Below are 21,041 nucleotides of genomic sequence, written 5' to 3'. Positions count from 1 at the left end.
TGGAATGCGCATAGCAAGCGCGGGAGTGAATCTCGGATTTGTAATGTGAATGGCAAGAAAATCGCGGATTAACCCCGTTCTCTCCTTGCACATTGTACATTTCATATATCCATGCCAAATTTAAAAAAAAAAAAAAAATCAAAAATAACTTTTAAGGACCAGCTATCCCTCCCCCTTCCTTCCAGCTAGATTGCCGTGTGCATCTGACATCACAGGGTCGCCTTTGGTTGTTTCGTGCTTCACAGCAGAAAGAGCTACATAGCTCCTGGGATTCATAAGCTGTATATAACAGCGCGTGATCCCAGTGCATTCAACTGCTGTTAACTGTTGTGCCTTCTAGCAACTTAACAGTTCTTTTCCTGAGAGAAATGTTAAGCTGTTTTGAAGCGTGCAATAAACTTCGAGATCGATCCGTAAAAAAAAGGATGAGCTCCAAGAATTCCACAGCTCGCCCACAAACCTCTGATGCTATTTCTCCTTAAACCTCTCCAACAAATTTTTAAAAAAGCTACAGTCACAGCTTGCAACAGCACTTAAGAAAAAAAAGAGAGGTTGGTAAAAACTACAGTTCTTATATTGCATTTTTTATGACAACAATGCTTTGCGGTAGGCGCATTCGGAGCCCGCCAATGACATCCTCGATTAAACCCCGCCCCATTTCTACACAGTGAAGTCCTAAAGAGCTAGTGCATGCGTTATGTGCTTCAAAACCAACAAGGAAACAGTGCGCACACATGTCGATCGATGTTACAGCGAGACGTGGGGGCATGTTTACGATTTGATCATTTGCATGGACAAGCTTTACTGAATCGATCGGCCAGAATGACTCGGAAATGGATAGGACACGAATAGGATAGTTTTGTGGACTTTAGTGAATCTAGCCCTTAGTATGTACAGCAATAATTTTATAATAATGCTTCGATTCCCTTCTCATTATTAAGCACACAATTTCCGCAAATGCAACACTGTTATACACAATGATTATTGCTAACCTCTGTCATTAATAGTATTGGCTTGAAACCTAATACTATAAATTCAATGAACGAATGGAGTGATTTGACCTTTACTCAAGGGAAGGCTGTTTCCTTTATCTACCAGATCTTGAGAGCTCATCATTACTGTATTCCACCTGAATTCTTTAATCAATGGAAAGATCATCTCACAACTTCAAGTTCAGATATAGACTGGCAGATATTTTGGTCAAAAACCAATTGACCATTACTTTCTTCAAGAATCTCACAATCCTGCTTTCTCATGTGGCATGCAATTTGGACTGCTTTTCGCATGTGGAAAGCTAAATTGAGAACGAATGCCACATACTGGCACTGCAATAGCTCTGCTGGAACACTGGATTATATGTTCTTTTATTGCAGTGCCATTCTGGCCTCAGATATGGAATAATGTACCATTAAAGCTATCATTAACTGTGCCTCTGAGCTAACATTTGATATAATTATTCTCTGCTCACAACATTATTGCTTCGCTAGCTCACCTAAGCTGATACATTCTTTGATTGCAATCGGCATTCTTCACATTCTTAAAAACTGGAAATCAGTCTCTTTTCTGGATTATACATTTTGGTGGAATTCCGTTTGTCTTTATAAAAAATATGAACAATTCAAAGGAACAGCCCTCCCTCAATGACCCTTTCTCCATCTATTAAACATTCAATCTGGACTCCATTTGACCAATTTGTACAGAAGAATTTATTCTTCATGACCTTTCTTATTGTTGTTTCTTTCTTTTATTTCCCCTTTTCCTCCCAATATATATTTTTATATCTGCTGAGTTTTCTTTTATGGCTCATGTCAAGTACATTGTTTCTGGAGCACTTAATATGTTTGACTTTAACTTTATTTGCTATGTTAATGATGACATGTTCAGTTCACCAATGTTTAATGTAATTTTTCAAAATTTCAATTAAAAATTTGAACAATAAAAAAAGGAAGTTCCAATCCTGTGAGGAAAGAACTTATACTACTACTACTTGTATACATAAATGAAAAGTATTTTCACTTCCTACCTGAAACCTTTGCATGTATGTGCCATATCTGTGCGAGGTCCTGCAGCCAGCTGCGAGCCATGCTGCCCAATGCCTCAAGGCTTCCTCAAACCACTTAGTGAGGAGTTTCTTATCCCATGCCCAAAGAGATCTTCACCCCTATTCTGTGCCACATTGAGGATTCTTACTTGCTCAATATTGAATTGTCTGTCTCCAGCTGGCTCTTCTCATTTAAAGCTTTGTTTAAACGATTCTTCCATGTCTCAACAGCTGACAACGTCTCAACCAACTGTGTGTCCTGCAGACAAACCAAAAGGACAAACAGCAAGGGGAAAGAAAAAGAGAGAAATAAAAATGAGCTGCTAGGGAGCACCCAGAGGTTTCACTCCAACAAGTAACCTATTATTTTTTATCATCCCTCCAGACCAGCACAGAAACTGATGGGTTTATGCTCCTCTGCCAGCAGGTGAAGACTGAGACACTAACTTTTGACATCAGTACAAGTGGGCTGTGCAGTCCCTCTTACAATCAGTCTTTTCTCAGCCTCCAGTGGGTGGAGTGGTCTGTTTGTGCAGTCTGTGCTGAGGTTTGTTAAAGCTTGTTGGATCTGGTTAGTGAATCTTTCTTGTTCTTTTGTCTGTCCAGACTGAGCTTGGAGGACCCTCTTGGGGGACCTACTAACCTCTGGGGTGTCGAGTCCCTCCCTTCATATCCCCACCTCTCCAAGTTTCTTCTGAATCTAAGAGTCTCAACTGTAGGACTGGCCATCAATACCAGCTACGAATACAGTTTAGAGTGCCACTGGGGTCTGCCTTTTCTTGATACAGTTGGCGAGCTGTAAGAGATAGAGAAAGAGAGATAGAGAGAGAGAAAGATAAATATAAAGAGAAAAAGAGAAAGAGAAAGCGAGATAGATAAAGATAACACGAGATAGAGAGAGAGAAAGATAAAGCGAGATAGAGAGATAAAGTGAGATAGAGAGATACAGCGAGATAGAGATAAAGCGAGAGAGAGAGATAAAACAAGATAGAGAGAGAGAAAGACAAAGCGAGATAGAGAGATACAGCGAGATAAAGAAAGAGAAAGATAAAGCGAGATAGAGAGAAAGATAAAACAAGATAGAGAGAGAGAAAGACAAAGCGAGATAGAGAGATAAAGTGAGATAGAGAGCTACAGCGAGATAGAGATAAAGCGAGAGAGAGAGATAAAACAAGATAGAGAGAGAGAAAGACAAAGCGAGATAGAGAGATACAGCGAGATAAAGAGAGAGAAAGATAAAGAGAGATAGAGAGAAAGATAAAACAAGATAGAGAGAGAGAAAGACAAAGCAAGATAGAGAGATAAAGTGAGATAGAGAGATACAGCGAGATAGAGAGAGAAAGATAAAGCGAGATAGAGAGATACAGCGAGATAGAGAGAGAGAAAGATAAAGCGAGATAGAGAGATACAGCGAGATAGAGAGAGAGAAAGATAAAGCGAGATAGAGAGATACAGCGAGATAGAGAGAGAGAAAGATAAAGCGAGATAGAGAGATACAGCGAGATAGAGAGAGATAAAGCGAGATAGAGAGATAGATAAAGCGAGAGAGAGAGATACAGCGAGATAGAGAGATAAAGCGAGAGAGAGATAGATAAAGCGAGAGAAAGAGATACAGCGAGATAGAGAGATAAAGCGAGAGAGAGATAGATAAAGCGAGAGAGAGAGATACAGCGAGATAGAGAGATAAAGCGAGAGAGAGATAGATAAAGCGAGATAGAGAGATAAAGCGAGAGAGAGATAGATAAAGCGAGAGAGAGATAGATAAAGCGAGAGAGAGATAGATAAAGCGAGAGAGAGAGATACAGCGAGATAGATAGATAAAGCGAGAGAGAGATAGATAAAGCGAGAGAGAGATAGATAAAGCGAGAGAGAGAGATACAGCGAGATAGAGAGATAAAGCGAGAGAGAGATAGATAAAGCGAGAGAGAGATAAAACAAGATAGAGAGAGAGAGATAAAACAAGATAGAGAGAAAGATAAAGCGAGATAAATAAAGCGAGATAGAGAGAAAGAAAGCGAGAGAGATAAAACAAGATAGAAAGATAAAGTGAGATAGAGAGAAAGATAAAGCGAGAGAGAAAGATAAACCGAGAGAGAAAGATAAAGATAACACGAGATAGAGAAAGATAAAGATAAAGCGAGACAGAGAGATAGATAAAGCGAGATAGAGAGAAAGATAAAGCGAGAGAAAGATAAAAATAACACGAGATAGAGAAAGAGAAAGATAAAGCGAGACAGAGAGATAGATAAAGCGAGATAAAGATACAGCGATATAGATAAAGCGAGACAGAGAGAGAGAGAGAAAGATAAAGCGAGATAGAGAGAGAAAGATAAAGCAAGCTAGAGAGAGATAAAGCGAGATAGAGAGAGAGAGAAAGATAAAGCAAGATAGAGAGAGAAAGATAAAGTGAGATAGAGAGAGAAAGATAAAGCGAGCTAGAGAGAGAGATAAAGTGAGATAAAGAGAAAGAGAGCTAGAGAGAAAGAGAAATAGAAAGCGAAATAGATAAGAACATAAGCAGTGCCTCCGCCGGGTCAGACCATAGGTCCATTCTGCCCAGCAGTCCGCTCTCGCGGCGGCCCAAACAGGTCACGACCTGTCTGAATAACCAGAAGGGGCCCCCTTGCCACCTTGGTTTCCCATTGAAGTCCTATCTTCCCATCGAAGTCCTAATCCTCCGGTCTTGCACATTCACGACTTGGTTGGGTTTCCATACTTATTACCTGGTTAGTTTTCTATACTTGTATTACATCCCAGCACCTCTCTCAGTATCCCACGATCCCTTTATCCCTCAGGAATCCGTCCAATCCCTGTTTGAATCCCTGTACTGTACTCTGCCTGATCACTTCCTCCGGTAGCGCATTCCAAGTGTCCATGACCCTTTGGGTGAAAAAAAACTTCCTTGCACTTGTTTTGAACCTATCTCCCTTCAGTTTCTCCGAATGCCCCCTCGTACCTGTTGTCCCCTTCAGTCTGAAGAATCTGTCCCTATCCACCCTCTCTATGCCCCTCATGATCTTGAAGGTCTCTATCATATCTCCCCTGAGCCTCCTCTTTTCCAGAGAGAAGAGCCCCAGCCTATCCAACCTCTCGGCGTATGGACAGTGTTCCAGCCCTCTTACCAGTTTCGTTGCTCTCCTTTGGACTATCTCAAGTACCGCCATGTCCTTCTTGAGGTACGGCGACCAATATTGAACGCAGTATTCCAGATGTGGACGCACCATCGCTCGATACAATGGCATGATGACTTCCCGCGTCCTGGTTGTTATGCCCCTCTTTATGATGCCCAGCATCCTGTTGGCTTTTTTCGAGGCTGCTGCGCACTGTGCAGATGGCTTCAGTGATGCATCCACCAGCACACCCAAGTCTCTCTCAAGTCTGCTGTCTCCCAACAATGCCCCCCCCCAATTTGTAGTTGAACAACGGGTTCTTTTTCCCTATATGCATGACCTTGCATTTTTCTACGTTAAAGCGCATTTGCCATTTGTTTGCCCAGTCTTCCAGTTCTGGGGCCGGCCAATCATGGACCTCATGGCCACATATCTCAACGCCAAGGTGCCGAGGTTCTTCAGTCAGCACGGGGATTGCCAGGCCAAGTGGCTGGATGCTCAGGTGCAGGCCTGGCTGACGATGGGCCTGCATTATGTCTTTCAACTGTGGCCTCTGGTGGGCAGAGTTCTTCTTTGCCGACATGCAGGCCATATGATTCTGGTGACTCCAGATTGGCCCAGGTGCTCGGGGTACGCAGATCTGGTTTGTCTGCTTGTGGCAGATTCTCTCCCGCTGCCCCTCTCATCTGATCTTATGTTTCAGGGGCCAATTCAAATGTTCGATCCAGGTCCCTTTTGTCTTACGGCTTGGCTCTTGATCAGGGGTGTCTAAGGAAGTAGGGGTATTCAGATAAATTGATAGCCACTCTCTTAGGGTTTTGGAGATTTTCTATATTTCGGGCGTATCTTCGAGGAGTGATGCTTCACGTGGGGGGCTTGAGCCATTCCGCGCTGCTTTGCCTCACATCTTGGAGTTTCTGCAGGATGGCCTGGAGTGCAGCCTTGCCTGATCTTATCTTGGGGTGTAGCTTGCTGCATTGTCTTCCATTCGTGGTCTTTTGAATGGTTGGCCTCTTCTCTGGATGCGATTAGATTCCTGAGAGTGGTGTAGTTGCTCTGACTACCTGTTTGGCTATCGGTTCCCGCCTGAAACCTCAATCTGGTGCTCTCTGAGCTTGTTCGTCCTACATTTAAACCTCTTGGTTCCTGCACGGTGAAGGACTTTACTCTTAAGGCAGTCTTCATGGTGGCCATTAAGTTCTTGAGACACGATTCTGAGCTGCAGGATCTCTATTGTAGACCACCTTTCCTGGAGATCTCTCGAGAGTGGATCATGCTGTGGCCGGTTCCTTTCTTTCTGCTATAGGTGGTTTCACTTTTTCATGTAAACCAGTCCATGATCTTCCCAGTCTTGAGTAGTCGGGAGGGCTCTTTGGAGCAGAGACAGTTGTGCAAATTGGATGTCCTTAGGGTTTCTGTTCAGCAGACCCAGAAGTTCCGGAAATCGAATTGTCTTTTATCCTCTTAGCAGGTCCTTGTAAGGGGGACAGTGCTACCAAGGCTACCATTACGTGCTGGATCAAGGAGGCTATTGCTGCGGCATACCTTCTTCAAAAGAAGCCTGTTCCAGAATTTCTCAAAATTCATTCCACTTGGGGTCAGGCAGAGTCTTCTTTTGTACCTCCGGTGGATATTTATAAAGCTTTGGTTTGGTCTTCTCTCCACTCTTTTGTGCGACACTACTGTGTGGACATACAGGTGCATTGAGATGCGGTGTTCAGTGAGCATGTTCTAGTTGCGGCTCTTCGGGGGGTACTACCCATGATGGGTACTGCTTTGTTACATCCCGTCAGTTTCTGTGCTGTCTGGAGGGACAATAAAAAAGAAGAAATTAGGTCATTATCTGCTAATTTTCTTTCTTTTAGTCCCTCCAGACCAGCACAGAACCCCACCCTGTTGTGTTATTCTGTGTTTTTTCTCAAAGAGTAAGTTTTTTTTCTGTGGGTATTGGTTGTTGGGGGAGTTACAAAGGCAGCGGCATTTGGTTCATCTGGTTTAGCTGGTGAACTGTGGGACATTTTGGGGAAGGTTCTTGTTCTAATCCGTATCAAACAGTGTTTTCTTGGTCCGTTTGGGCTGGGCTTGTCTTCTCCATGTGAATGTGGAGTCTGCTTGGCTATTCGTAAAAACTGGATTGTAAGAGCCCACTTGTACTGATGTCAAAAGTTAGTGTCTCAGTCTCCACCTCCTGACAGAGGAGTGTAAACCCATTAGTTTCTGTGCCAGTCTGGAGGGACTAAAATAAAGAAAATTAGCAGGTAAGGGCCTAATTTCTCCATGTTATTAAATTTAACACCCAACATTGCATTTAGCATGCAAAGTTGCATATCTAAGTTATTGAATAAGGTCAGTTGTGTGCATAATTTAATTTAACAGTGAGCTGATAATTGATGTTAACTCTCAAACATTGGCACTAAGTGGTATTAATTGGCAGAAAGCAGCAGTTATACGTGCAACTAACCTTATCCAGTACTCTACAACATATGTGCACAAAATCTACAGCATGCAACTGCAAGAGGGGGGGGGGGGAGAGAACCAGGAAGGGGTATAAGCAAATAAGAGGCATGTCCAGGACTTGTGCACACATTATACAATAGTTAGGCGGAAGCACTTACACCAGCCTTTGAACTGGTTTAAGTACTCATTCCTGAATTTGGGCACACAAATGCAGATCAAATTAATTTTTTGTATGGCAATTCCACATAGAATTGTTGTTACAGAATTGGTGCTTAGCATCTAAATGTTTGGTGCTTAATTTCATCCAACCTTTCATGAATTTGCCATCATAACCCCTGTTTCCATTCTGCCCTAGCTTTGCGTTACCTTTTCCTGCAGTTGCATGCTCAGTTTCTCTAAAGTGTCCTCACTTTGCTCAGCACGTTGTTGCTGTGCTCGGGTGGCCCTTTTGAGAGCCTCTTTCTCCTTCTCAAGCTTCTGCTTCTGGTCATTCAGATTGGTTAACTGTTGTTCCATCTCCCCCTTCATCTGTGTATGGTTGCGCTCCAGATTCTGGTAAAGGAGAGGGGAGGGAAACTGGTTATGAGCTATGGAGAAGTTGTGGGCTTTTTCTCAACACAAACATGGAGTCTCTCTTACCCGTAACTGGATGGACAGACGACTATTTTCAGCCTCACGGTTCCGCAATTGTCCATGTAAATGGGCCCTGGTGGATTCCAGAGACTTAGAGAACTCAGATGCTGCTCTTGAGACTTCCTGAGAACAGAGTAATGGAATTAGGTAGACTTGTTGTGTTACAGAATGTTGAGATATGAGTGGGTGGGGGAAGCACTTCACACCAGAGGAATAAGGAATATATCTGCTCCATTTCATAGAACTAAGAAAAGGAGAAATTAGGTTCTTACCTGCTAATTTTCTTTCTGTTAGCCTGTAGACTAGTATAGTCCTTACGAATGGGTTATATACCTCACTGCTACCAGCAGGTGGAGACTGAGAACAAACTTGTAGATCAGGTTAGCTTCTCCTCTTGCAATCCAGTCTGCCAAATAGCCAAGCAGAACCTAGGAAAGACTTCAACTGAAAACAATAAAACACACTCCGAACAGGAGTGTAAAAACAACAAACACTGGTAAACAACTGTTGGAATATGTGTAGAACTAAACCCTGGTATATAAAATATCCCCACAGCTCACCAGCTACGCCAGCTGACCCATAGCCGCTGTTCTTAATTCTTCCTGGCCCTAGAAAAATTCTAGAACCTGCAGAAAAACCAAAATCTGCACTAGAGAGTTGCGCGGGGACAGAAATGCTACCCGTTCCCGCCAGAATCCCCTCCATCCATGCCAGGATCCTTTCCATCCCCGCCCGTCCCCGCCGGGATCCCCTCCGTCCCCATCTGTCCCCGCGAGGAGACCCCTCCATCCCTACACGTCCCCATAAAAGCAGCAATTACTTCTGACAGGATCATCAATTCCATAGTTTCTTTTGTGTTTGTGCTGCTGTTTTCCTTGTGGTTTGAATTTCTTTATTCAGTTTTGCATATTACAACAAGTGTATCAGAAAAATTCATATGATCTTATAAATACACACTTGATTTTCCTTCATGTAACACTTTAAATACAACATATCATTCTTATATTCATATTTTATAATAATTTAAATATTATGTAATACATTTAATATGGCATGGCTTGGACATGTAACTAGATGGTCGGGTAAACCATTAGCTCCGTGTTAACAAGCTCTAATTGTTTTCCTTGTGGAATCTCTTTGGTGGAACCCTTTTTTTTGTTTTCTGTTCAGGTAATTAACTTATAAACCCCCTCTTTTACTAAGGCGTGCTAGCCCATTTAGCATGCGCTAAATCAATGGTCTCAAACTCAAACCCTTTGCAGGGCCACATTTTGAATTTGTAGGTACATGGAGGGCCGCAAAAAAAAAATAGTTAATGTTTTCTTAAAGAATTAACAATTTTGCATGAGGTAAAACTCTTTATAGTTTATAAATCTTTCCTTTTGACTAAGTATTAATAATAATATTATCATTTATAGCTAAAGAGACATATGAGCAAGAAACTTTTATTTTACTTTTGTGATTACAATAAACATACCGAGGGCCTCAAAATAGTACCTGGGGGGCTGCATGTGGCCCCTGGGCCGCGAGTTTGAGACCACTGCGCTAAATGCTATTGCGTCCATAGAATATAATGGACATGTCAGCCTTAGTAAAAGAGGGGGTTTATAAGTTAATTACCTGAACAGAAAACAAAAAAAGAGTTCCACCAGAGATTCCACTAGGAAAACAGCAGTGCAAACACAAAAGAAACTGTGGAATTGATGATCCTGATGAAATCTTTATTTGAAAAAGGTGCAGATGAATTAAAAAATGAAACACAATATGAAAATATAAAACACAGTAAAAGATTTCATCAGAATCATCAATTCCACAATTTCTTTTATGTTTAAGTTAATTACCTGACTGCCGGCTGCCAAATCCTCCTGATCTCTGAAGCACCTCCTCATGCCTGCTGTGCTCTGTCCTCAGCTCGGGTCTGAAAAAAAATTGCTTGGTTCCTTGTCTCCTGCCTCCTCGGGTCACTCTCTTCTAGTTCGAGACGAGTCTCACCAGTATCAGGACCTTCGGAGTACTGGGCGGATCACTAAATAAGTGTCTTCCTGCTCTAGCCTTACCGACCAATCAGCAAGCAAGGCTCTCAGCTGTGTACATGCTGAGCAGTGAGCTCAGCACGTAAACAGCTGAGAGCCTTGCTTGCTGTTCCCGCTGGCCGCAGGACCAATCAGTAAGGCTTTCAGCTGTGTGCATGCTGAGCTCACTGATCAGCATGGCTGTTTCCACCATGGCACCGGACTTGTCTCTCAGCTGCGTCGAACCCTGCTTCCAAAGCCTTCCATCCCCTTGGGAGTCCCATGGGCCAGAGGGGGGTCCCCGTGGGAGTCCCATGGGTCAGGGGGATCACCGTTCCCGTGTAGACCTCTAATCTGCACGCGAGCAAAACAAAACCCCGCAATCACTGCACAAAGACAGACAGGGTGGGGGACTATACCAGTCTACAGGCTAACAGAAAGAAAATTAGCAAATAACCTAATTTCTCCTTCTTAGCACCTGGTAGACTGGTATAGTCCTTACGAATGGGACGTACCAAAGCAGAACCCATTAAGAGTGGGACCCCCGAAGGGCCGACACCAGAACACATTCACCAAATACCAAGTCCCGATGCGCTTGAACATCCACATGGTAGTGTCTGACAAAGGAATGCAGAGAAGACCAAACTGCAGCCTTGCAAATATCCACTGAAGGCACTAGAGAAGACTCAGCCCAAGAAGCTGCCTGACCCCGAGTGGAATGAGCCTTGAGAAACTCTGGAACAGACTTTTTCTTCAGAAGATAAGTGGAAGAAATAGTCTCCTTAATCAAGTGCTCAATAGTAGCCTTAGAAGCACTATTCCCCTTACGAGGACCCGCTAGAAAGCCAAATAGATGATCTGGTTTCCTGATCTCCTGGGTCCTCTGCACATAAAAGCGAAGGACCCTACTGACATCCAACTTGTACAACTATCTCTGCTCAGCAGAGCCCTCCAGGCTACCCAACATCGGAAAAACCACAGCCTGACTGACATGAAAAGGAGAAACTACTTTGGCAGAAAAGAAAGAACAGGTCTCAAGACAACCCACTCCCTAGAAAACTCCAAGAAGGGAACCCTAAAAGAGAAAGCCTGCAGCTCAGAAACACATCTAGCTGAAGTAATGGTCACCAAAAAGACCACTTTAAGAGTAAGGTCCTTCAAAAAGCAATCGCCCAACGGTTCAAAAAAATGGGCGCACTAGAACAGACAGAACCAAATTCAGATCCCAAGATAGAACAGAGGGCCAAACAGGAGGTTTGAGCAACTTGGCTGCCCGCAAGAAGCGAATCACATCAGGAATGGCAGTCAAACGCTGACCTTTCAAGAATCCCTGAAAGGCTGACAAAGCCGCAAGCTGAACCCGGAGAGAAGACCAAGCCAGTCCCCTGTTCAGGCCATCCTGCAAGAACTCTAAGGTGGCCGGCAAGAAAGCATGAAAAGAGACCACTCCACATGCAGCACACCACTCCTCAAATAGACACCAAACCCTCACATAAGCCTGAGAGGTAGAAAGCCTCCAGGACTCCAAGAGAGTTGAGATTACTTTATCTGAATATCCCTTCTTACCTAGGCAATCCCTTTCAAGAGCCAAGCCATAAGACAGAAGGGATCCGACTGAATATTGGAATGGGACCCCGAGTCAGAAGGTCGTCCAATAGAGGCAGAGGAAGAGGATCCACCACCAGATGCCACACCAGATAAACGTACCACAGTTGCCTGGGCCAATCTGGAGCCACCAGAACCACAAAGCCTGGATGTTTAACTATGCGGAAAAGAACTCTGCCCACAAATGGCCTTGGAGGGAACACATACAACAGTCCCTCCGTTGGCCATGGTTGAACCAGAGCATCCAGGCCTTCGGCCTGACCATCCCTGTGACGACTGAAGAAGCGGGGTGTTTTGGCATTGACACTTGTAGCCATCAGGTCCATGAGAGGCTGACCCCAAGACTGCACTATCAACTGAAAGGCCACGGGGCATAGACACCACTCTCCGGGATCTAGCACATGACGACTGAGAAAGTCTGCTTGATTATTCTCCACTCCGGCTATGTGGGAGGCTGAAATGTCTTGAAGATGAGACTCCGCCCAGACCATGAGCAGAGCTGCCTCCTGTGCCAACAAAGTGCTCCTGGTACCTCCTGATGAGTGACATGGGCCACCGCCGTGGCATTGTCTGAAAGAACCCTGACTGACTTGCCCATCAGAAAGGGCTGGAAGGCTAACAATGTCAGACGGATGGCTCTGATCTCTAAGACACTGATCGACCAAGAAACCTCCTCTGTGGACCAGGTGCCCTGAGCTGAGTGACCTAGACACTGAGCTCCCCAACCGAGAAGACTGGCATCAGTGAGCAGCACTGTCCACCTGGGCTGGTCCAGACTTGCCCCTTGTACAAGATGGGAGGTCTAGAGCCATCAACGAAGACTGCACCGAGCCAAGCCCGGAAGCAGAACAGGATGATCCAGACTGTGCCTCTAAGGCAACCACCTTCAAAGAAGAGCATACTGAAGAGGACGCATGTGGGCTCGAGACAACCTCACCACATCAGGGGAGCCGCCATTGACCCCAAGACTTGGAGGAAATCCTGCACCCGAGGACACCGGGACACCATAAGCAGGCGAAACAGAGTGAAATTTGCTTACCCGGGTCTCCGGAAGGAAGACCTTCCCCAAGGAGGTGTTGAACAGGACTCCTAGATACTCCAGGCGCTGAGATAGAGACAACCGGCTCTTGGAAAGGTTGACTACCCATCCAAGCGATTGCAGAAACTCCACCACCTGAGCCATGACCCGGGTGCTCTCCTGGAACGACTTCGCATGAATCAATCAGTTGTCCAGGTAGGGGTGGATTAGAATGCCTTCTTTTCGCAACGCCTCTGCGAAGACCACCATCACCTTGGTGAACATCCGCGGAGCCATGGTCAGACCAAAAGGAAGTGCACAGAATTGATAATGTTGCCCCAAGATTGCAAAGCACAGAAAGCGATGATGGGAGGCCCGAATAGGAATGTGCAAGTAGGCCTCCATCAGATCTAGAGAGGTCAGAAACTCTCCTGGCTGAACTGCCAGAATCACATACCACCGAGTTCCCATGCGGCAGGAAGGCACATGAAGATCCCTGTTGACCTCCTTCAAATCTAGGAGGAGCTGAAAGGTCCCTTCTTTCTTGGGCACCACAAAGTAAATCGAGTGCCAACCTGTGCCCCACTCCTGTAGGGGAACTGGAACCACCGCGTGGAGATCCAACAATCTTTGAAGGGTCTGGCAAAAGGCCTGCTGCTTCCACACCACCTGAGAGGGGGAAGTGAGAAAATGATCTGGCAAGGAACCAGCATACTCCAGAGCATAGCCGTCCCGAATCACCTCCAGAACCCACTGATTGGACGTGATGTCTGCCCACTTTGGAGAAAAATCTCACAGCCTGGCACCCACCGGAACCAAGACAGGCACCAGCAAGGAGTCATGGGGCAGGGCGGACGGCAGGGGACCCATGGGGGGCACTGCTCGCACCCTTGCAGGCCCCACAAAAGGACTGCATGCGCTGAAAGAATCTGCCTCTAGAGCCCAGGAGACTGAAAGGAGGCAGCCCCTCAAACCAGGGCGGAAGCGGCGGAAATCACGCCTACAAGCAGCCTCACCTCGAGCCAGTGACCTAGGCCGATCCTCAGGCAAACAAGGCACTTTAGAATCAGTTAGGGTCTGAACCAACTTGTCCAAGTCCTCACCAAACAAAAAGGACCCTTTAAAGCAGGGGTAGGGAACTCCGGTCCTCGAGAGCCGTATTCCAGTGGAGTTTTCAGGATTTCCCCAATGAATATGCAATGAAAGCATTACATGCAAATAGATCTCATGCATATTCATTGGGGAAATCCTGAAAACCCCATTGGAATATGGCTCTCGAGGACCGGAGTTCCCTACCTCTGCCTTAAAGGGAAACTTTGTCAACTTAGCTTTGGACGCTGTATCCACTGACCAAGCGCGAAGCCACGAGGTACGGCATGCTGCCACTCCAAAAAACAACGACTTGGCAGAAGCTCGCAAGAGGTCATACATGGCATCTGAAAGATAAGAAGCACCCAATTCAATCTTTTGCCATTTTGCGCTTTAGCAAATGTCAATCCTCAGATTTACTGTCAAGCACATGCTCAGCCCAGCGAAAACACGCCCAAGCCACCAGCCCGCCACACATTGCCGCCTGGACCACCAGAGCTGTCACATCAAAACTCTGTTTAAGGAGAGACTCCAACTTATGCTCCTCAAGGTCCTTCATGACTGCACCGCCCTCAACAGGCACGGTATGCCCCTTAGAGATGGCTGAGACCACCACATCCACCACGGGCGACTTCAGTGTCTCTATCCCATTCAGGAATGGAATACAGTTGGGTCATAGAGTGCGCAAAACGAAAAGGAGCTTCCGGCACCTGCCACTGTGTAAGCATAATGTCCCGAATATCCTGACATATAGGAAAAGAGCGGGAAGCAGAGCGGATCCCCTTAAGCAAGGTGTCTACCATATGTGGGTGCTCTGACACGGTGTCCTCAAAGTGCAAAACCGAGAAGATTTGAAGAATTAACTCATGAAGCTCTTCCACTGAAAAATGCACACCGCAGATACATCCTTACCAGCAGGGGGGTGCTAGAACCCCTCGCTGGCGGAATCCGGCCCCCCAAGAGGATCCTGGAAATATCCCCAAAGGTTGAGGTTCACATCAATATCATCTTGCTCTGGACAAAAATCCTCATCCCAAGAGACCCTCGGGCGCTTGGATGAGAGAGGAGTAGAGGGAGGCAAACCACCGCTTTATGGGGTCACACCGGAGAAGACATTGAGGGCAAAACTCCCCGAGACCCTCAGAGTGGACACGGAACATCCAGCCACCAGCACATAAGCTTTACATAGTGCCAACATAAATTCAAGGGGAAAACCCCCTGGCGGTCCCAATGGACTCCCTGCCCCGGCAGGGGACCCTGCCATACATTGCCCCTGTTTTTCTAGAAGGTCACCTGAGGTAACAGAAATGAAAAAGGAGGTTCTCGCCGAAATTGGACCTGGAACCGCCAAAATCGTAGCTCCTGTAGCCTGTTGTATCTGAAAAGCCTAGGACTTTCCCAACGCTGATGCTGAGGAACCGACGCGAAAAGGGAATCCCCAGCGGCAGTAAGGGAATCCTTCACGAGGTATATGTGGCGGGGTGCACTGGCCACCGGCAACCACTGCCAACGAGACTCCCCCACCGTTCCGGCCCACACAACACTTGCACAGACTGGCAGCAAGTACCTCGCGTCTGGAGCACAATGAGCATTTTTTTCTTCCTTATTTTTTTTTTCCATTATATTTTTATTTTCAAATTTCATAAAAAGTGTACAGAATAATAAAATACATTTGATACATGCATAGTATCACTTTTATATCTAACACAATGTATGTCTGAATTTGATTTTCCCCTTCCCCCTCCCCCCACCCCTTCACCACTTTAATATAATATTTTCAAATTTTATAAAAGTATATAACATAATAGAATACAATTAATAATTATTCAATAACATATTTATATCTAAAACAATATATTCTTCCTTAAAAGTGCTCATTGTGCTGAAAAACGCCCTAGCTGTAATAAAGTGCCGGTTAGATGAGAAAAACAAAACAAATGGCAGTTTTAAAGGGATTTGAGCCCTTTAGACGGGCACACCTTAGGAATTTTTTTTTTCACTTAGTCAGAACAGACTCCACGGCTCACAAAGCTGGAGGGCTGACCAACCAGGGGGCCAGGCCGCCGGCTGAGGCACCTCTACAAAAATGTGGGGAGGTGGAGGAAGCTGGGGGGGAGGGACCTAGCACGAGACCCACCGAGTTTAACACCCCCGAGATCGGACGAATCCCCAAACAGGACCCATCCAAGCTCTATCCGGCACAAAAGGGGAACCCAGGAGTCCAAAACAAAATTCCAACAGTACTAAGAGGGGAGCCAAATTAGTCTTACCACCTGCTTTAATGGAGACTGAGGAAGACTGGATTGCAAGAGGGGAAGCTATCCTGATATATAAGTTTGTTCTGAGTCTCCACCTGCTGGTAGCAGTGAGGTATATAACCCATTCGTAAGGACTATACCAGTCTACCAGGCACTATAGAACGAGCACTAGCCCCATCTGTCTGTCAGTGCAACTGATAGTAAGTCTAGCATTATTTATAAGCAGACAGTACCAGGACATGTGAATGCCAGGAGAGTGGGATCTGTTTAAGCAAGGCCATCAGAGAAGGGACAAGCAGAGGTCAGGGAGAAAAAAAAAGCAAATTCTACCTTTTCAGATTTGAGCTGAAGGAGGAGATCTTCCACTTCCTTTTCCCTCTCATTGAGTTTTTTTTGAAGATGCTACAAGATAGAAAAGAGCCTGTCATCCATGAAATGCAGAAGCCCCACACTCCTCACAGTACCCGAGTTTTGTAACTTGCATAATGTTAAAAAGAAAGAGACAGAAAGACAAACTTGGTTGAGAGAGAGAGAGAAAGAGGATAACACTAGGAAAGCGAAAAAAAGAAGGTCTTTGATCTTACCGATTTCTCAGCATCAGAGTCAGACAATTTCTTTATCAGAATTTCCTTTTGTTCCATCAGTCGTTGAGTTTCTGACTGTAAAATCAAGAAGCCAGTAAAACTTAACCAACATTTCTCCAAAAACACCACCATGCCAGTTAGTAGTTAGTGCCTCTCCACCTGCCAATCATACTACCATAGTCTTACAACCTGCCTTCTGGAAACTGCTCCCTATGCTGTTAGTGTTAAACCCACTTCATGTCAAAGTGATATCCCATCCCTCCATATCTTTATTTTTGTCAGAAGCTGCCCTCATCAACTTACCATCATAAAAACACAAGAATTGCCATAATGGGTCACACCAATGATCCATCAAGCCAGGTTTCCTGTTTTCAGTGGTCAATCCAGGTCACAAGTACCTGGCATGATCCCAAAAAATAACAAATCTACTTTAAAAGCAGTTTATGGACAACATCAGACTTCCACAGATAGATCTCACTTTTTCCTAACTCTATGGCAGATGCTCCCAACATTATCATTACTCACCTCTCGTGCATGCCGCTCTCGCAAAAGATGTCGGAGAGTTCGGTTAGTGTCTTCAAAGGTGTTCAGCTTCTGCAATAGGATCTCCTTTTGCCTCGTGAGAAGATTAACATCTGTACATGTCATGCGTTTCTCCTTCCAAAAGACAGAGCAAGGGATAAGACTACACATAGCTCATGTGCACATATTACTAACATGCCATCTGCACTAGAGAGAAGACAACCTAAAGCTCACATATGAAGGAAGCCACACACCCCTACTTAACAGCTGCACTGCAGAACAGGACTGCTTAAAACTTGCAGAGAGAGGAAGCCACCCTCCATGCCCTATTTGTCCATTAGCTGCACTCTGTAAAAACAGAACAGCTCATACATGGAGAAGCCATACACCTGTTCATACACACACCCTCATCTATCAGCTGCATTACAGAATGCTGAAAGACTTACATTTCTCATCCTGTAAATTGTTTCTCTTAGTTGAGTAACCATATTTGCTGCCGATGTCCCATCCATCTCTGCCTCCACTAGTTTGGTTAATAATTTGTCCTTCTCCATAAAGAGTTGCTGCGTATCCACTCTGAAAACAAAGTACAACTATCAGAGACTGTTAGTCAAGCCAAGCTCTCAACACAACCACCACTTTTTGAATAACCCTGCTGAGTACTGGGACAATTTTCCCAGTGAAGCCATTTTAAAACAAATTAACTCAGAAAGACTGTTCCCATAATATGGATAAAAATATGCAGTTTGTGCCTGTGCCTGTGCCAGAATAGGACCTGCTAAAAAGCAGAACAGCAGTAGGAGTCATTAAGCTGATTTTGTTCTAAAGTAGGTGTTACGTATGTCGATTTATATTACATTACATTAGTGATTTCTATTCCGCCATTACCTTGCGGTTCAAGGTGGATTACATCCAAACTAAAACAAGAATTACATTTCAACTTTGAAGTAATAGATTAAACGATGAGATAAAATTTTAAGGGAGAATTATGGGTTTTAGATAATGTTTGGTAACTTGAAAAATTAGAGTACTAAGGGTTTATAGAGTGTTGGATGTTGGGTTAGAATTGTTGTGCTGGATAGGTTTAACGTGTTTTTTGAAGAGTATGGTTTTAATTTCTTTCTTAAAGGTTTTGTAATCTGTGGATGAAGATAACAGAGTGATGAGTTGTTTGTCCAATTTAGCTGCTTTGGAGGCTATTAGGTTGTCATAAAGTTTTTATATCCCGCCAAATCCTCACATATTGGAGTTCTAAACGTGTTACTATCAGCAGAGTAACTTTAAAGAAGCTCATATACATACAAAGATTGAGCTGGACCTGTTACCTGGACGTGTTGCATCATTGGCCATTGTTACATGCATTAATATATACATACAAGACTGGATTAAAATCTGTATCATCTTGGAAAATCTCCTTTAGTCCCATAGTCCCCAATTTAATTAGTTTGTATGTCCATGGGTATGGGTATAAAATAGCTACAGTATTGCTGAATACCTCCAAATGAAAAACATGTCTAAGACCGAGTCATATCCTAATGTTCCAAGTATTTCTAGGCAACCATTCACAGCTCTCTGCCCTAATCCACCCCCCCAAGTGACTGATTTCCAGACCCCTAAATGAATGCTCTCCTCTTCCCAACATATTTTCTAATTCTGCTATCCCTCTTGCAAGAGAACTCTATTTTTTTTACATCATATAAAAACACAAGATTATTTTTGAAAATACATTGTATAGATCTCTCCTCTCTGTATTCTGCCACAAGACGGAATCTATTTTGATAACTTTTCTGCAAAAGACCCAGTTAAGATGGGAAGAGGAGAGACAAGAAGCCAGGTTAGATTCCAAAAGAATGAAGAAGAAATTAGGTTCTTACCTGTTAATTTTCTTTCTTTTACTCTCCAGACTGGCCCAGTTCACTGATGGGTAATAGCTCACCATGACAAGCAGGTAGAGACTGAGATAAAACCTTTTGGCTGTAATACAAGTAGCTGTGCTTCCCCCTAATATACACTTCTCCCTCAATATTCACGGGGGTTAGGGGCAGAGCTGGCCCACGAATATTGAAAAAACGTGAATAACTTTTAGGGCTGACTCTGACCTACCCCCACCTCCCTCCTGGACCTCTCCCCGCCTCCCTCCTCCCTCCCTGACCTCTCCACACCTTACCTGGTGGTCTAGTGGTCAAGAGTGCTCGTCCTACACTCCTGCCCCGTGCACAGCCGTTAACAAAAATGGCTGCCATGAGTTCCCGCTGTTCCTCGCTGTAGTCTCAGAATGGGGAGAGTGTGGTGCAGTGGTTAAAGCTACAGCCTCAGCACCCTGAGGTTGTGGGTTCAAACCCACACTCCTTGTGACCCTGGGCAAGTCACTTAATCCCCACATTGCCCCAGGTACATTAGATAGATTTTGAGCCCATTGGGTCAGACAGGGAAACATGCTTGAGTACCTGAATAAATTCATGTAAACCATTCTGAGCTTCCCAGGGAGAATGGTATAGAAAATTGAATAAATAAATTAAAAAATAAAAAAGGTTTTGTCTCAGTCTCCACCTGCTGGTCATGGTGCGCTATTACCCATCAGTGAACTGGGCCGGTCTGGAGAGTTGCTAAAGAAATTGGGTTTATTTACTTCAAAAGAAACTTTATATATCTAATATTAAGCATATGTTAAATGAAATGTAGAGAATGTGGCTGAAATAAAAACAATGGAGATCTGTTTTGCAACTTCTATTCTCTTTTCTTGGGGCCGGTCAGAGAATCACTATGCCAGTGTTCCACATTTTGGGGAGTTAGGAAGACACTTGGATTACAAGTGCCATTCATACACAGACACCCAAGAGGGGTAAGGATGGAGGCACAAACAGTAGCAAAACTCAAGCCTGATAGAAGCCCAGATGGCTAGCTGAGACATTGAGGCTAAAACCAGATCACTTAGAGCAGGGCTGCCCTAGTCTGGTCCTCGAGATCTACTGGCAGGCCATGTTTTCAGGATATCCACAATGAACATGCATGAGAGAGATTTGCATACCAAGAAGGCAGTGAATGAAAATCTCTCTCATGCATATTAAGTGGATATCCTGAAAACCTGGCCTGTCAGTAGATCTCGAGGACCAGACTTGGGCAGCCCTGACTTAGAGGCTATAGTAGGAAAGAGCAATATGTTTGTGTGTTATTGTGTTCTAGGTTTCTATAGTTCAAGAGGAGGAGAGGGAGCAGCTCTTCTGCACTACACTACACAGACTGATCTGCTGTATCTTACAGGCCAAAATCTTTCTTCCCTTTGATACGTTCAATACTCCGCCGCAGCCTTGTGTTCTCATTTTCCATTTCAGTTAGCTCCAGAGACACATCTGACAGTTCTGACTTGATATCCTTCTTTGGTACCTCCACCTGACCAAAATAAGAAATACAGCAGTGAGCAGAGCAAAAGAATCAAGTGCATGGGGGTCAACTGCCCAGAGTAGCCCTTACCTCACTCTTCAGCGAGCCCATCTTTTCATAGGCATTGAATTTGCCGCGAACTGCATCCTCCTCATCTGTAGAAAGGTCACTCAGATGCAGAGTGGAAACCATCTTCTCTGGGTCAGGAGGAGTAATTTCTAGTCGGTGAGTCTGACCCTGCAAAAAGGAAAAAGCGTGTTAGTTCAGAGGGTCACTTGAAAATGCTGAATGATTGTTGAATAGATTTTTATCTACTACAGGATCCCCATTG

General features: G+C 44.6%; 1 protein-coding gene across 1 annotated transcript in view; it reads right to left on the bottom strand.

Moving 5' to 3' along the window:
• The window catches only part of ODF2 (outer dense fiber of sperm tails 2), a 133,044-nt gene that overhangs the window by 54,905 nt on the left and 57,098 nt on the right, over window positions 1–21,041 (bottom strand). Inside the window, exons 4-12 of the mRNA XM_033960590.1 lie at window positions 20,801–20,947; window positions 20,589–20,719; window positions 17,776–17,905; window positions 17,333–17,464; window positions 16,808–16,882; window positions 16,554–16,625; window positions 8,248–8,364; window positions 7,975–8,160; window positions 2,191–2,300 (exon numbers count right to left, since the gene is read on the bottom strand). Coding sequence (XP_033816481.1) covers window positions 2,191–2,300; window positions 7,975–8,160; window positions 8,248–8,364; window positions 16,554–16,625; window positions 16,808–16,882; window positions 17,333–17,464; window positions 17,776–17,905; window positions 20,589–20,719; window positions 20,801–20,947 — 1,100 coding nt within the window. The remainder of the gene's footprint in view (window positions 1–2,190; window positions 2,301–7,974; window positions 8,161–8,247; window positions 8,365–16,553; window positions 16,626–16,807; window positions 16,883–17,332; window positions 17,465–17,775; window positions 17,906–20,588; window positions 20,720–20,800; window positions 20,948–21,041) is intronic.

The sequence above is a fragment of the Geotrypetes seraphini genome, chromosome 10, assembly GCF_902459505.1.
Source record: "Geotrypetes seraphini chromosome 10, aGeoSer1.1, whole genome shotgun sequence".
Lineage (NCBI taxonomy): Eukaryota > Metazoa > Chordata > Amphibia > Gymnophiona > Dermophiidae > Geotrypetes > Geotrypetes seraphini.
This window is presented reverse-complemented; position numbering and strand designations above follow the sequence as displayed.